The sequence below is a fragment of the Anomaloglossus baeobatrachus genome, chromosome 1, assembly GCF_048569485.1.
Source record: "Anomaloglossus baeobatrachus isolate aAnoBae1 chromosome 1, aAnoBae1.hap1, whole genome shotgun sequence".
NCBI lineage: Eukaryota > Metazoa > Chordata > Amphibia > Anura > Aromobatidae > Anomaloglossus > Anomaloglossus baeobatrachus.
The window spans coordinates 272214678-272232733 of record NC_134353.1 but is presented as its reverse complement, the minus strand read 5'-3'; the positions used below and the strand labels follow the sequence as shown (position 1 = coordinate 272232733).

The 18056-nt window shown below is 44.2% G+C and overlaps 1 protein-coding gene across 2 annotated transcripts in view; it reads left to right on the top strand.

Moving 5' to 3' along the window:
* Nucleotides 1–18056, top strand: part of PRSS12 (serine protease 12) — a 283643-nt gene that overhangs the window by 116555 nt on the left and 149032 nt on the right. For both annotated transcript variants that reach the window (XM_075350102.1, XM_075350092.1), the window contains one exon: nt 17882–18035. In XM_075350102.1, the coding sequence (XP_075206217.1) occupies nt 17882–18035 (154 nt within the window). The remainder of the gene's footprint in view (nt 1–17881; nt 18036–18056) is intronic.

Sequence of the window (18056 nt, the reverse complement as noted above, 5' to 3'; positions counted from 1 at the left end):
ATTTGTCAGTAACGATTGTTCTGGAGACCGGTCACTGTAAAGTTAGTCAGTTAGGCATAGTTAGTCAGTATTAAAGACACTTTAAACAAGGTTATTCACTGAACGCTAACATTGAAAAGGAACTGTACTTATTGTTTTATCCCGGGACATCCTTTCTGAAACAAAGCCTAAGTTCAAGCTGTGTGGTTCTAAAAATAATAGACAAATGCTAAACTGACAAGTTCGCCTCTGCTACATCTGGAGACAGTGAGTTATAGGACACTGTATATTGAGATACGTACATATGTTTGCTTGATTCTGAGAGATTATAGGGAAAAAGGCCAGGTACCCCTGTTATATTGTGAATAGCGTGGGAGGTGGTTGTAGGATTTTATTCCTGGAAGGACAACGTGTCGCCGTCTGCAGTAGCGTCCTTGGGTAGGCCCCATTATTAGCAACGGGTGGGAGTGGAATAGCTGGGGAAGTATAACTCAGTCCCTGTCCTGCAGACTGACACTTGGGGTCTTTCAGGCTGCATAAATTGATATTTCTATGTTCTGGGCTGTTGTGGCTCATAGCTGTGGAGTAGGGTGACCGCAAAAATCAATGTCGGAATTTTGTCCGTCTGGTCCCCACAAAACGATTCCCTTTTCCAGATATTGAGATAGCCAAAATTTGAGCTCTTTCAAACGACGTTAACCCGTGCCGCTCGTCGCTCAAAGTTTGAAAAAATCAAAATTTTTGCCCAAAAAGCTGACATATGGAGCCATAACTCCAGAATGGTAAATAATAAAAACACGCTTAATATCTCAAAAGAAAGCTAATGTTGTTCTTCAAAATTTATACTTTATACATAATTGTTGTTATTTTAAGTCAAACTGAGTTACAACAGCTTTTAGCCCCAAGAACGTGACCTGGTACCACTAGGAGCATACTTCGTATATTTTGTTATTAAGTGATAAATTTTGAAAAATGACATTTTTTATTTTAAAATATAAAAATGAGGTATATAATACATACAAAACAGACACAGAAAAGATACAGACGTAGTACCTACATGAGTTGATAATTTTACATAGTTATCTAATCTATTCAAGAGCTTTTGTAAAAGTAGTTTTTGAAACGTCAGAATATAATGCTCGGCATTTGCTTACAACTTGCAGGACATATTGCTTTTGTTCTTCATCTTTTGTCAGAAGGTTGTTAAAGTCGGTTATTAATTTAACACCACGCTCAGCCATATCATTAACTATTTTTAATGTTTTGACAATTTTCAATCCTTCTTGGAAGTCATTATTTTGAGGCCAGGTGTTTGGATTTTGTCTTAGGAAATCTGTTTTTATATTAAATTGGTCAAAGAATGTAAATGTTTCTTTGGTAAGTAAATTTACCAATCCTCCATCCACTACCTCTTTTAATTTTTCTTTCCTAACTTTTGGATTTACAACCCTAGCGTGCTCTGATGGTTCATCTGTGTTTCTGAGCAATTTATTAGCCATTAACAACTTTTCATTGTCTGTAATGGTGGGATCAAAAAACGATAATCCCACCAACTCTGCATTCAAATTCCACAAATGGTTCGAAAATTTGGTCAGGGCTATTTCTGCAATGTCGTTGTCACATTCTTTATAGTCTAACAGACTATGCAAAATACCTAAATCTTGCTTTGGCGCAAGATGAGCTTTTGGAGCATTGCACCAAGCTTTACAATAAATTTTAACTAGGAAAACAGAAATAGCACGCACAGAACTTTCTTCTTCTTTAGACATCTTAAATTGACGACGAAAAATGAACATTTTTAAGCAGTAAATAGCCTTTGCCATCCACCTAGCATGATGAATGGCTCCTGGAGTTCTAAAACCCACAACATTGCCGTCTAGTGATCCAACAAATACGAGAACCAACTGCAACAGCTCCTTGTAGTCATCTCTGGGGTGGCTCTCAGTTAATTTGGTCTCGAATTCAGCAGTAACATTTGCAATTACTTCTGGAGTTAGCTGCTTTTGTATTAGATTGTCACTGATACCTGTGTCGTATTTTCCTTTGTCTATCTTGGGCAACGCAGTGACTTTAATTTCAATAAAATATTTTCAAATATCTTTTAAAATAATACTATAATAGCTATAAAAACAATAATACCCACACTTGAAAAATTTAAAAAAAGACGTTAAAATATCATCACTGGATAATTGTTCGATCTAACCAGCTCAAAGGCACTTTAGAAACTAAACTAAATAAATAAAAGGTCGGTTGTAAGCTGAAGTAAAATCACCATCCCTAAAATAGAAATTACATGCACCCTATGTGTAACATATAAAATTTGAAGAACAACATTAGCTTTCTTTTGAGATATTAAGTGTGTTTTTATTATTTACCGTTCTGGAGTTATGGCTCCATATGTCAGCTTTTTGGCCAAAAATTGGGATTTTTTCAAACTTTGAGCAACGAGCGGCACGGGTTAACGTCGTTTGATCGAGCTCAAATTTTGGCTATCTCAATATCTGGAAAGGGGAATCATTTTGTGGGGTCCAGATGAACAAGATTCCGACATTCCCCCCCCCCCCTATGAGATCCGGTCACCTTACTGTGGAGGTCCTGTTATTATCAATCTTTGAAATATATAAAGAAAACAGTTGGTTTATCATCTTTGTGTGTTTGGGTTCCTCCATAGCACTACCATGTCATTATATCCACCACAATGGGGGAGATAAGGTATGCACACCAGTGACTATGTAAGGGGAATACATGAAATAGCAGAAACTGCTGTGTGAATACTGACTTGAAAAATCCAATAGCTATATGTAAGAGTGAAAATGTGAAAAATGGAATCTGCATTACTGCCATGAACATATGAATAAAGAGAAATTTAGCTACTGAATTGATCAATGCAATAGAGCCCCAACACTACGCCAAAGTATTTCTCTACGTTGCGGTCCCTAGCTTGTGTGTGTCCTCTCATGCAGTTAAAAAACTTACCGTGTATGGGAAGCTGAGACCCAGGCTATTTATGCGTATGATATGGATTGGCAATAGGTGTGGTTGGGGAGGGTTCACAAACGAAAAACTACTAACAATAAGGAATAACGTTTGGAACACTATTCTAAGTCTGAACTGGGTGCAAAAACCTAAAAAAACATCACTATGGGGAGATAAGGTATGCACACCAGTGACTATGTAAGGGGAATACATGAAATAGCAGAAACTGCTGTGTGAATACTGACTTGAAAAATCCAATAGCTATATGTAAGAGTGAAAATGTGAAAAATGGAATCTGCATTACTGCCATGAACATATGAATAAAGAGAAATTTAGCTACTGAATTGATCAATGCAATAGAGCCCCAACACTACGCCAAAGTATTTCTCTACGTTGGGGTCCCTAGCTTGTGTGTGTCCTCTCATGCAGTTAAAAAACTTACCGTGTATGGGAAGCTGAGACCCAGGCTATTTATGCGTATGATATGGATTGGCAATAGGTGTGGTTGGGGAGGGTTCACAAACGAAAAACTACTAACAATAAGGAATAACGTTTGGAACACTATTCTAAGTCTGAACTGGGTGCAAAAACCTAAAAAAACATCACTATGGGGAGATAAGGTATGCACACCAGTGACTATGTAAGGGGAATACATGAAATAGCAGAAACTGCTGTGTGAATACTGACTTGAAAAATCCAATAGCTATATGTAAGAGTGAAAATGTGAAAAATGGAATCTGCATTACTGCCATGAACATATGAATAAAGAGAAATTTAGCTACTGACTTGATCAATGCAATAGAGCCCCAACACTACGCCAAAGTATTTCTCTACGTTGGGGTCCCTAGCTTGTGTGTGTCCTCTCATGCAGTTAAAAAACTTACCGTGTATGGGAAGCTGAGACCCAGGCTATTTATGCGTATGATATGGATTGGCAATAGGTGTGGTTGGGGAGGGTTCACAAACGAAAAACTACTAACAATAAGGAATAACGTTTGGAACACCATTCTAAGTCTGAACTGGGTGCAAAAACCTAAAAAAACATCACTATGGGGAGATAAGGTATGCACACCAGTGACTATGCAGATTCCATTTTTCACATTTTCACTCTTACATATAGCTATTGGATTTTTCAAGTCAGTATTCACACAGCAGTTTCTGCTATTTCATGTATTCCCCTTACATAGTCACTGGTGTGCATACCTTATCTCCCCATAGTGATTTTTTTTAGGTTTTTGCACCCAGTTCAGACTTAGAATGGTGTTCCAAACGTTATTCCTTATTGTTAGTAGTTTTTCGTTTGTGAACCCTCCCCAACCACACCTATTGCCAATCCATATCATACGCATAAATAGCCTGGGTCTCAGCTTCCCATACACGGTAAGTTTTTTAACTGCATGAGAGGACACACACAAGCTAGGGACCCCAACGTAGAGAAATACTTTGGCGTAGTGTTGGGGCTCTATTGCATTGATCAATTCAGTAGCTAAATTTCTCTTTATTCATATGTTCATGGCAGTAATGCAGATTCCATTTTTCACATTTTCACTCTTACATATAGCTATTGGATTTTTCAAGTCAGTATTCACACAGCAGTTTCTGCTATTTCATGTATTCCCCTTACATAGTCACTGGTGTGCATACCTTATCTCCCCATAGTGATGTTTTTTTAGGTTTTTGCACCCAGTTCAGACTTAGAATGGTGTTCCAAACGTTATTCCTTATTATTATATCCACCACAAACAGCATCGGTCATTACAGCTGCAATAAAATTTTGTGACTTTTGCCACTCTTGCCATTTTTCTCCAACTTTAACAAAGTGAGTGAAGCTGGGGTGGGACAGGAGGTGGGTGACCACCGCTGGTCACATTAATGATGAGCAGCAGCATTAACAACTGTAAGGCCTGCAGGACCCTTATAACCTTGAAATCCTTTAACCCCTATACAGGGATTTGGAATTACACAGGGCCCAAGGTGATCACTACCTGTGGAAGGCTGCAGTCCGATGAGAGTAGTAGTCAGGCAGGGTCAAACCGGTAAATGCAAAAAAGGGACAGAATCGTCAGGCAAGAACGTAATCAGAAAACAAAGCCGAAGTCAAATCTGGATTGGGCAGTGAAGTACATAAACAGCAGGCAGGAGGGTAGTCAGGAAACAAGCAGAAGTCAGAACACCAGAATTACTAAACAGAAAACGGCGGGACAGGAACCAGGAATACAGAACTATCTCTTTCCGTGGTCAGCAGACAGGAAGGGAAATAAGAAGGGTGTGGTGTCTTCCCATTGGCTGTAGCTGAATGATGGTAACTTCAGCTGGAAGACACATGCGACCTACAGTCAGCCAGTAGTACTGCAGATCCCAAGGAAACCCAGCCCAATGGATGAGTGGAGTCTGCGCCCAGCAGCGCTGCCGGCATTGACTCCTCTCCCATCACCAGCACTATCCACGGCAGGAACACGGCATCACCTGGTGATCGAAATAGAAGTCGCTGGAGCGGACTCCGGTGGGGACGTAACAACAACATCGTAAATTTCACTCCAGCAGAGACTAGAGTAAGATTTATGCCGAGGTACACATGGGGGTGCATACTGCTTGTCAGACACTCCTGATTCATTATGATGCATATTTCTTACTGAATCAGGAGCATTACCTTCCACCCTGCTCCTTCATAAGGACCAGTATGAAGAATGCCAATCTTGATGAATTAGGATCTATGTGTTTAGGTGACTAACAAATGTAACTAAAGACGTCACCTCAGCAGTACCCAATAGTTGGGACTGTTCATTTCTTACTCCCATGAACCTGCTAATCATTGAGCCATTAAGAATTGTTATGCATCTGTACATCTTGAGAGCACATGGCCTATCATCTCACCTCATTCATCTAACTAACTATACCTGCTCTCACTTCAATGCACTTTGTACCTGTACTTGTACAGATATTGGCTGGTGACTGGTTCATGCAGCATTATTTGAATGTCTCTTTTTATTATACTAATGGCTGGACCTTACACAACAAGCACTTTATTTTTACCTTTTACCTTTTGTGTTATCCATATTTCCTTAAAAGCAAGTAGGATCCTCACTCCTCTTGGTATGTGTTGAACTATGTGTTACTCTTTAAAGTGTTACCTTATTTGTACAATTGTAAAGGGCTGTGGAATATGTTGGCACTATATAAATAAAATGGACAAAGCATTTTCTGCGAAACGCGCGTCAAGTGTGGTGAGACCCGGACCTTACGTGTGGCTCTCTGGACTGGTAATTGTGTTCACATTGAGCCACTTGCCTCTTTTTACAATTATTCCTTCCTGCTATTTTGAGCCTGTTATGATATTCATTATTTACCTTTTTTGGACTTGTTATATTATTATTGTGATACACTTTCGTTATTAGCACAGTATATCTACTATCTCTCTCTCTCTCTCTCTCTCATCCTCTCTCTCTCTCTGTGTATATATATATATATATATATATATATATATATATATATATATATAGTTATAATTATATATTTTGATCAGCAGTCTTTCACTAGTTATATATTTGTATACTGTATATTGTATTTTTTTTTGTGCCTTACCAGCAGAGCTTGCCAGGTGTTCCCCTTGTTGTATTATCCTTGTACTTGTAGTTTCTTGCATTATTGGAACATTTTAATTCATATTTAATAAAACTTATTTTTATATTGAGGTTTCCATAGGCTTGCATCTCTTTCTTTGTATCTTTCTTGTTTGTACAATTATAAAGTGCTGCAGAATGTGTTGGCACTATATAAATAAAAAATATTATTATTATTATTATTATTATTATTATTATTAAAGAGAACGAAAAGAAGCTTATTTGCAACCAACAGAACTACGTTCCAGACCTTCATGATAATGTATTTCCACTACTGGCATCTTATACATTTTATTTCTGTTGTCCCTTTTAGTTGGGCACATTTGCCTTTTTTATTATTGATAAGTTTAAAAGCCTTTTTCTGGCTATTACGTTTATATATACAATGCAGCTAAACGGTCAAAAAGAATGACACAACCCTGTCAAAAGGCAGAGAAAAAGAATTCCATTCTGTCCCAGTGGGTGATTTTCCTGTGCATCAAACAGATCAATTAAGCCTAGAGAGGGGAATGCAGCTGCGTCCATTACAAGGGCTGCAGCAGTGATCTCATTTATAATTCAAGATCTGTACGTTACAACCAGAGCGGCAGGTTTGTACCATTAAGTAACGTATCAAAAGATGACAAAAGGGTTCTCATCCTTAAAGTCTGATGTTGTGTCTTTTGTAGAATCAAATGGAATCATTACAAGGAGTGCCCCAGCAACTCCCTGCTGTGCACCTCTCACGTCTACCTACTAGAAGTCTTTGTTCCGTTAAACGGCATCTGGATTGAGAAGGATGTGGTACAAGTTTATTGCTGGAGGATTTCCCCATTATTTTTTATGTGTATCAGCTACACAAAGAATGACTTCTTTGAAAAGCTATGCTTCATTTCACATCGATGTCTCAGTGAGCCAACATACAATATCACAGCTGTATAGGCATTCAAAACGCCTGAAGCCTTCAGCGGGACTCACTAACAAACAAGTAATTTCATGAGATATTCCATTGGCTTTCAAATGTATACATACACAGATATGGACCTGTGGCTGTCAGTCTCTGACCCCTTCCTCTTTTAACAGTAAATACAAAGTACTTAATACCAAAACATAAAGGTGAGCAGTAGACTCAATTTCGTAGAAACCCATGAGTTTAACTTAAGCTTGCTTTACACCTTACGATATCACATACGATATCGTACGCGATCGTACCCGCCCCCATCGTATGTGCGGCACATTCAATTTGTTGACCGTGTCGCACAAACGATTATTTCCCGTCACACATACTTACCTTCCATATGACCTCGCTGTTGGCGGCGAACATCCACTTCCTGGTGTGGGAGGGACGTTCGGCGTCACAGCGACGTCACGCGGCAGCTTGCCAATAGAAGCGGAGGGGCGAAGATGAGCGGGACGTAAACATCCCGCCCACCTCCTCCTTCCGCATTGCCGGCGGGAGCCACGGGACACAGGTAAGGTCTGTTCATCAGTCCCGGGGTGTGCTGCCTCAGGAACATTGAACAACCCGACGTGCAATTTTAAGGAAATGAACGACGTATATGTGATGAACGGTTTTACGTTCAATCGCAATCGCACGTCGCTGTCACACGCTACAACAACACTAATGATGCCGGATGTGCGTCACTTATGACGTGACCCCGCCGACACATCATTAGATATGTTGTAGCGTCTAAAGCCCGCTTTAAGCGTACAGTCAACCTAACAAGTCATCAGAAACTCTATAGAAACAGCATAACTGCCCCTCTGTATCAAGACTGGTTGTAAAATAAAAAGTCTTACAAAAGGGGGAAAAAAGGTTACATTTACCTAGAAAAGAAATTTTCAAAATATTTTCACAGATTTTTTTACATGCATTTTTTAGGGCTAAAAGATCCATGACTAAACAAAACACATCAAATATTATGTTTTTCGCCAAGTTTTTGGCGTATTTTTTGACATTTTTGTGTAAGGTATTCAAACCAAACAGGAATAGAGCAGAGATTCCCAGGTGCTGCCACAGATTGAAGACAGGGATGTACATTATGTTCTCTGGATCTTAATTCATACAACACGTTTCAGTCGGGTTGACTCTCTCATCAGGTATAGTGTTATACAGAGTCTACTCCTTTATATATTGGAGGGAAGTAACTTACTTTTATTATTTAATGGCCTTCAGCTTAATCTTGAGCCATGGCGACTTGATTAATGAATGCTCTGTAGGAAGATCGATTTTGTGCAAGCCTAGATAGTTCCACCAGGGTCTTCCTTGCTGTTATCTTGATAGTATCAAGTCATCGGGTTGCTAGTTTTCCTCTTTTCCCTGTTCCCTCTATTCTTCCCACCATGATTTCCTTCTCCAATGATTGATCTTTGCGTATTATGTGTCCAAAATAGGCAAGTCGTAGCTTGGTGATCGCTGTGTCTTCGTCACCAGGGAAATATTCCTCAATTTGAATACCTTGTCCAGTGACTGTCAGAAAACGTTTTTCACAAAAATCACCAATTGTCAAGGCAGCATCAGACACTGTTCACATTACAGATCCTTACACTCCACTCTATGGTTTCTCTGGTGCTTCTGAGCTACACAGGCAGGCTCGGGTGTTGACCAGATGTGGCCTCATTCTTGGTCAGTCTAACAAGAGTTAAACTCTTCTAGCCTACTTGTTACTTCTGGGAGCAAATATTGTTGGAAGCCTATTACATTGGCTCCCTTGCTATTTAAGATGGTGGAATGTGTCCTCTTATGCTAAGTAAAGTTTATTGCTGTGTTGGTCTGTGTGCTTTTTTGCCCTGGTCCTGATGGTGATTGTATTGCTTTATGCTGGAGTTGTTGTGGAGTTCTGATACCATCTTGTTGTTTCTTCCCTGCTCTTATTTTCTTCTATAGCTCTTATTGTCTTATACCTCTGAGCAAGAGTGCTGTGAGAGAGAGTTTTTCTTTCCCCTGTTTGTCTATTTCTGTGGATTTAATCACATTCCTGTCCCGACTCTTCCCCTGCGATTATAATATCAAGGCTGGTCAGGAGCAGGGCCAGGAAAGTGGCTCAGACATCCTTACCTTCAGAGGTAACTCTGAGGTCAGAGATAGCTAGGACACTCTAACCTGAGGGCTAGTCTAGGAACTCCTGTCCCCTGCATTCAGATGAGACCAAAATTGAACTTTTTGAATGCCATAATACACAACATGTTTGAAGGCCAAAAGGGACTGCATGTCACCCCACAAACAACACAAAAACAATTAAATGGAGGTCGAAACATCATGATGTGGGCCTTTTCTATAGCACTGGCAAACTTCATATAATTGAAGAAAGGATCAATGAACAAAGATACTGAGACATACTTGATAAAAATCTGCTGCTATCTACTAGCATGGTGAAGATGAAATGAGGTTGGCCATTTCAGCAAAACGATCCCAAACACACAGCCAAAGAAACTCTCAATTGGTTTCAGCGTAAGAAAATAAAGTTAATAGCCATGCTAAAGTCAATCACCTAATCTGAATCCTTTAGAAAATTTATGGAAGGAACTAAAGTTTAGAGTTCATAGATGAAGTACATGGAACCATCAGGATTTGAAGAGTATGTGGAAGAATGGGCCAAAATCAGACCTGAGCAGGAGGCGTCTTGAAGCTGTAATTACTGAGAAAGGCTTTTTTTATGCAGTATTAAATAATTTTCAGTAATTATGTTTGTGATGACTCGGCGTTTGGCCAATTGTGTAGGGATTGAACTATTTTAATTAGGCCAGACATATGATTCCTTTTTATGTTAAATCAATAGATGTTAGTCATTGTCTCATGTCAGACTGATCGGAGCCCTATTATCTGTAAATGTGGATTGCCTCAGCCTTTCTGACTACATAGTTCAGAGGAAAAATATGAAGTCAGATTGAATTAGTGACCAATAAGAGAGCAGCCATCCCCAACCAATCTTGTAAGACTCAATACACTGAATTGAGAACTGAATGGTATAAAAGTGCCTTGATGCTGTCACCAGGGTGATATTCTACATGACCTCAGCTTAGGAGCTACAGTTCCAGCTGGGACATCACAGAACAGCTTCACTGCTCAACGCTGAGTCTACAAATTTACTTGGAGAACCGAGATTAGGACAACTCGGTCACCTTGCTAAATATGTTGGTGTGCGCAATCAGCTATCTATGCTTGCCGCTATCTCCTCTCAGTGGGTGACTACCAAAACTGGGGTGCTGCTGGCTGGGACAGATAGCCCTGGAAGCCTCAAAGTTATGAAGATTCTAATCCCTGACAGGCTAGTGGAAGGGTGAGACACTGTCGCTTGTACGGTCTAGTGTTCTTGCTGGGAATGTACAATATATTTTTACCTGTTGGCGAACAATAAAGTCTTACCAATGTGTGGTTCCCTCACCCTGTGTTATTTTAGTAGTGTTCTGCTCACGGAGAAGGAGTCTGGGTGTCACACTCCCGGTGTCCCAGCACCGCTCCGTACCCACTGATCCGGTCTCACCGTCGCTGCACCGCTCTGTACCCACTGGTCCGGTCTCGCCGTCACACCACCGCTCCTTGCTCACTGGTCCAGTCCATGTGTCCACTGGTCATGGCTGCCGCTCCCGCTCATGCTCCCCTGAGTCCTGTTCCTGGTCTCAGGAGTCTGACTCTGACTGATGCCTCTGTATAGGACCGGGCCGCGCCCACTCACCTGGTCTTATAGGCCCAGCACTGCTGCAACAGGAAATGACCTGAGGCTGTGCTGGGTATATAAGACTGGCCTTTCTATGTGGGCGGGGCCTGATCATCGCTTGTGTTTCTTTGCTTTGTCTTGTGAGCTAGGTGCTCAGGTCCTTTTGTTCCTGTTTCTTGTATTACTGCCTTAAAGTACGCTGTGACCCTAGTGACCTGGTCCTGTCTTTGCTTCCTGATACCTGCACCTGTTCCTGTACTGTCCTATGGAACTCCCTGACCCTGGTGACCTGGTTCTTCCCGCTCCTGCCATGCTAGTGCTCCAGCTACCGTGTACCCTGCCCTCCAGGTAGGGTGCTCGGTCCAGTGGATCCACCTCCTGGGCCTACCAGTCCTTCCTGGCCCTCACAGTATGATCAGGCCATGAATCCCGCTGGAACGCAAACATCAGAGCTGGCTGAGATGCGCCAGGAGCTGGCGCAACAGTGCGAAATCTTGAACCGGATGCTGAAGTTCATGACGTCCGTGGACCACCAGTTATATGCGCTGCAGACCGCCGCCTCATCTCAGTCCACGCAGCAACCGGTCTCCAGGTTCGAACCAGTTGTCTCCACGGCCTCGCTACTTCGCCTTGCTGCTTCGCCTTGCTACGCAGGGGATCCCAAGTCCTGCCGAGGCTTCCTGAACCAGTGCTCCTTGCACTTCCAGTTGCTCCCGCACTTGTTCACCTCAGACCAGGCCATGGTGGCGTTCCTGATGTCACACTTGGAAGGTGAAGCCCTGGCCTGGATTAACCCCTTGTGGGAGAACGAGGACCCGATGACCAGCGATATCCAGGAGTTCCTACAAGCCTTCCGGGACACCTTCGACGAACCCGGACGAACTACCGCAGTGACCTCTACGCTCCTCCAGCTACACCAAGGGACCCAAACAGTTGGCCAGTATGCCATACAGTTCCGCACGCTCGCTTCGGAGCTGGGCTGGAACAATGAGGCCTTAACGGCGGCCTTTTGGGAGGGTCTCTCTGGTCGTATTAAAGACAAACTCGCCGGCCGTGACGTTCCACGCACCTTGGATGCTTTGATTTCCATCGCCACCCGGATTGACCTCCGTTTTCTGGAGCGTAACCAGGAGTTAGTCTGGTAGAAGCGACCACCTCGCCACGTCTTTCCCCCGCAGAAACCTACCGCACCCTCGTCCCTGCCTTTCTGCGAATCGTCACCAGAACCCATGCAAGTGGACCGTCTGACCCAAGCCAAGCAACGCCGTGCAGAATGGCTCGCCCGGGGCCTGTGCTTCTATAGTGGAGATGGGTCACATATGCTTCGAACATGCCCTGAGAAACCTGGTAGACCCCAGGTCAAAGGGATGGTGGGAACCGCCACCCTTGCCACCGGAATCCCTTCAGTCCCAGTTAAACAGACGGTTCAGGTGATGACAGAGGGGACCCGGTTTTCGGCAAAGGCCCACATCGATTCCGGGGCAGCAGGCAACTTTATCCACCAGGCAATGGTAGACAAATACCAGGTCCCTGTCACTACGCTGAAGAAGCCCCTCTGGTTTGCCTCTGTAGACGGCAAACCGCTCTACGAGCCTGTCCGGTATACCACCGAGCCCGTGAGCCTCCAGGTTCGCACTTCGCATACATAGACCATAGCCTTCTATGTGATCCCGAGGATGGCTCCTGAGCTTCTGTTGGGCCTGCCCTGGCTGAAACTCCATGACCCTGTTATTAGTTGGCACTCTGGCGCGATTACCTGCTGGAGTCCCTTGTGCCACGAAACCTGCTTGCAGCCTGTTCCTCAGCCCCTGGCACTTGACTCAGTCAAGCTGCAGGATCCTGAAGAAGAGACGACGCTATCCAGCGACGTTTCACCGCCCCAGGCATCTGAGACTTTGAGTCCATCGGCTACTGAGGATGAGACACTGTCCTGTACCCGGTCCGAGACGCTCAATCTGGTCGTCCACGATTTCCATCCTGCTTCTGCCCGTCCGCCTCCTCCTTCTGTTGCCACTGCCAAGGGTTCTTCGGCTAAGCGTGGTGCGGTCAAGAAGGTGGCACGGGGTCAGCAGTCCTTCCATACCTTTGTGCTGGGTTATGGTCCGGAGACTCGGTCCGGGGTGCCCCAGGGGTACTTTGCACGGAGGGGGAGGGCATAAAGGGGAGGTGCTCTCACGCTCCCGGTGTCCCAGCACCGCTCCTTACCCACTGATCCGGTCGCACCATCCAGGCACCACTCCGTACCCACTGATCCGGTCTCACCGTCGCTGCACCGCTCTGTACCCACTAGTCCGGTCTCGCCGTCACACCACCACTCCTTGCTCACTGGTCCAGTCCATGTGTCCACCGGTCATGGCTGCCGCTCCCGCTCATGCTCCCCTGAGTCCTGTTCCTGGTCTCAGGAGTCTGACTCTGACTGATGCCTCTGTTTAGGACCGGGCCGCGCCCACTCACCGGGTCTTATAGGCCCAGCACTGCTGCAACAGGAAATGACCTGAGACTGTGCTGGGTATATAAGACTGGCCTTTCCATGTGGGCGGGGCCTGATCATCGCTTTGTGTTTCTTTGCTTTGTCTTGTGAGCTAGGTGCTCAGGTCCTTTTGTTCCTGTTTCTTGTATTACTGCCTTAGGCTATGTGCGCACTAGAGCTTTTTACCCGCGGATTTACCCGCGGATTTGCCGCGGAAATTTCTTGAGAAATGTCTGCAATCTTTGTGCAGACATTTCCCAGCAATTTCTATGAAAAAAAAAAAAAGCTGTGCGCACTTGTGCGGATTTTTCTCAAGAAATTTCCGCGAGAAGAATTTCTCGAGAAACTTTCTTGAGAAAATGAACATGTCCATTATTTCCGCAGGTACCCTGCGGATTTCTGCAATACAGCCTGCAAAAATCCGCAGGGAACCACCCGCGGGAAAATCGCGGCAATTCCGCATGCGGATTTGGTGCGGATTTTTTTCCGGAGGTCCGGAAATCTTTCACTCCCAGAAGTTTCTCGAGAAATTTTCTTGAGAAACTTCACATCTCTAGTGCGCACATAGCCTTAAAGTACGCTGTGACCCTAGTGACCTGGTCCTGTCTTTGCTTCCTGATACCTGCACCTGTTCCTGTACTGTCCTATGGGACTCCCTGACCCTGGTGACCTGGTTCTTCCCGTTCCTGCCACGCTAGTGCTCCAGCTACCATGTACCCTGCCCTCCAGGTAGGGTGCTCGGTCCAGTGGATCCATCTCCTGGGCCTACCAGTCCTCCCTGGTCCTCACACTGGGCATTCAGTGGGACGCACACTGGTCCGTGTGGTCTTTTTGAAGACAGCCAAGCCAACTAACGAGAGCACCTGTCGCGGGCGGAGGAGGGGATGCTGCGCTCACCCACTGCTCGGGTCCGGCTGCTGCTGCTACTGCTCGGTGGTGGCTCGAGCGGTGGGCCGGATCCCGGGGACTTGAGCGGCGTTCCTCGCCTGTGAGTGAAAGGGGGGTTGGTGTGTGGTTTGGGGATATTGTCCGTGACGCCACCCACGGTTGTGGTGAAGTTATGACACCACCGCTGCTCTGGACGGGGATCCCGGGAGCGATGACAGGGAGCAGCTTGGATGTTGGTTCTCCCCTCCGTGGGTAGGAGGTTTGGTTGTCCCGGGGCCCCGGTGAGGGTTTGGGGATGACAGGCGGGTTACGGGGTCTGGTGAGGTGCAGGGTCGCAGGGGCAGCGCTGTGTCGCACGGCACGGTGGTTCTCACTCAGCAAGTAATTTACACGGAGTCTCTGGTCAAACAAACGGCTCGATGGACGGGTCCCACAGACGGCTGTGGTTGTTTTCCTCCCGGTAGGTTGATGGTGACTGCCTTTCCCTGCACCTGTGTTGTGTTTACGGTTCCAGTGGCTTCCCACCGGTAACCCGCTCCCCAGCTTGGATGGATGCTGAGGGAGCCCCTTTTGCCCGCAGGCTCTGGCCCTGGGAACGGTAGCCTTGGCGGTGACTGTGTTTCCCTTCATGGTTTCAGCGGTTGCCTTCAATCGGGTCTTGACTGCTGGGAAACCCCGGAGGTTCCCTTCGCTAATGGATTTGACCGGTTTTACGGCGACTCCTAGCCTGGTAGAGTCCGTAGGCCCTGCCGAATGGTGCTGGCTTCTCTTCACTCCCCGATCCGGTACCGGTGGGCCACCGCCCGTCCCCGGTCCTTACGGTTCACTCCAATCAGCCTCTCCTGCAGACGGTCACCACCGTCTGCCAACCTTGCTGTATGTGCCCGGGCCACACACCTGGACACAGTCAGGCTGCTCCTCTACCACTTCACTTCTCTAACTCCAAAACTGATCTGCCTACTTTTCCCGTCTCCAGGACTGTGAACTCCTCGGTGAGCGGGGCCAACCGCCTGGCCCACCCCCTGGTGTGGACATCAGCCCCTGGAGGAAGGCAACAAGGATTTGTATTTGACCTAGGTGTGCCTAGCCGGGGTGTGGGGTGTGTTGGTGTAGTACCTGTGACGTCCTGGTTTGTCCAGGGCACCACACACCCACTGACCTTCATATCTCCACAATGTTCAACACCTTTTCCCTGTGCCATTTCTTATGACTACAGATCACTAAATCTATGGACAGCTATGATTTGAATTATTTGCCTTTGTGGATTGAATGAGCTGTTACTAGAGATGAGCGTACCCGAGGTTTCGTTTTTAGCGTTTAGCAAACACAGACTTTAAAAAAACCCCCAGAGTTTGGGTGCTTTACGTATGCAAACCACTCATGCGAGCCTCGCTGTGCTGAAGTACGCTTGGTGGTCAGTCCAGTGCGAGCCGTTTGCAGTGGTTGAATGGCTCGCACTAGGGCTAACAACAGCATGATCGGATGTAGTGTAAACTAAACAAAAAAAAATGCAAAAACCCAATCTACCCGCCTTTGGAAGGGATATGTATTTGGCTGACTGCATATGGGGAGAGACCTGAACTGCCCAAATAGTGACTTCCATAGGGATTCAGGTCAAGCCCGGGTCCCAAACCAAACTATATCTAAAGTCTGACCTAATCCAAACTTCCACGGGTTTGCTCATCTCTAGTTGTTATCAACATCTGGTGAGAAATTCATGTCAATAGCACCTTTTAGAAATATATTTTAAAAATTGGTGATGTGTATAGTTATTTCACCCATTGTCTGTGTGTGTATACAGTATATATATATACAGTACTGACCAAAAGTTTGGACACACCTCATCTCTAGAATAACTATTAAGAGGAGACTTTGTGCATCAGGCCTTCATGGTGAAATAGCTGCTAGGAAACCACTGTTAAGAACAGGCAACAAGCAGAAGAGACTTGTTTGGGCTAAAGAACACAATGAATGGACATTAGACCAGTGGAAATCTGTGCTTTGGTCTGATAAGTCCAAATTTGAGATCTTTGGATCCAACCACCGTGTCTTTGTAGAAAAGGTGAACGGATGGACTCTACATGCCTGGTTGCCACTGTGAAGCATGGAGGAGGAGGTGTGACGGTGGTGGGGTGCTTTGCTGGTGACACTGTTGGTGATTTATTCAAAATTGAAGGCATACTAAACTAGCATGGCTACCACAGCATCTTGCAGTGGCATGTTATTCCATCCGGTTTGTGTTTAGTTGGGCCATCATTTATTTTTCAACAGGACAATGACCCGAAACACACCTCCAGGCTGTGTAAGGTCTATTTGACTAAGAAGGAGAGTGATGGGATGCTACGCCAGATGACCTGGCCTCCACAGTCACCAGACCTGAACCCAATCGAGATGGTTTGTGGTAAGCTGCACTACAAAGTGAAGGAAAAAGGGCCAACAAGTGCTAAGCATTTCTGGGAACTCCTTTAAGACTGGTGGAAAACCTATTTCCGGTGACTACCTCTTGAAGCTCATCAAGAGAATGCCAAGAGTGTGCAAAGCAGTAATCAAAGCAAAAGGTGGCTACTTTGAAGAACCTAGAATATAAGACATATTTTCAGTGGTTTCACACTTTTTAAGTATTTCATTCCACATGTTTTCATTCATAGTTTTGATGTCTTCAATGTGAATCTACAATTTTTAGAGTCATGAAAATAAAGAAAACTCTTTGAATGAGAAGGTGTGTCCAAACTTTTTGCCTGTACTGTGTATATATATATATATATATATATATATATATATATATAATTATTATTTTTTAGTAGTATTTTTTTTTTAATTTAGACAAGTCATATAATGTATTTTGCAAATTCTAAGCTTTCTTACCCTAGCATTCGACACCTGTGTAGCAAAAAGTGTATTGAAGACATGGCTGACACATTTCCTATGGTGAAAAAAAAGATTTGTGTCACGGTGATAACAGTCACTGCCTGCAACAATGCAGAAACCATACTGTGACATACCATGTAAAGCATAGGCTATTTACAATGTTTGCACAAAAATTCAATTAATTATGAGTTTATTTTGCATGGAACTACACTTTTTGATAAACCTCTTTATCCTACAATATTTTTCAAATATTTCTGAAAGTCTATTTTTAATATTTAATTATCAATCATATACAATATGTTTAAGATGTTATTGTCAATTAAATATCATATATAATGTTATTTAATGTTTTATTGATTATTATTTATTATATATCAGCTTCAACAAATTTTTGATTTGTGTATATTGTGACTACTAACTTACCTTATGCAATTTTATTTCAGCCACAGACTCCTTCATACCTGCTCGACTAGTTGGTGGAAGCTCTTCCTTTGAAGGAAGGATAGAAGTCTACCATTCTGGCCAATGGGGCACAGTATGTGATGACCAGTGGGATGATGCTGATGCTGAAGTGGTCTGCAGACAGCTTGGGCTTGGGTAAAGAGAATTTTTCTTAAT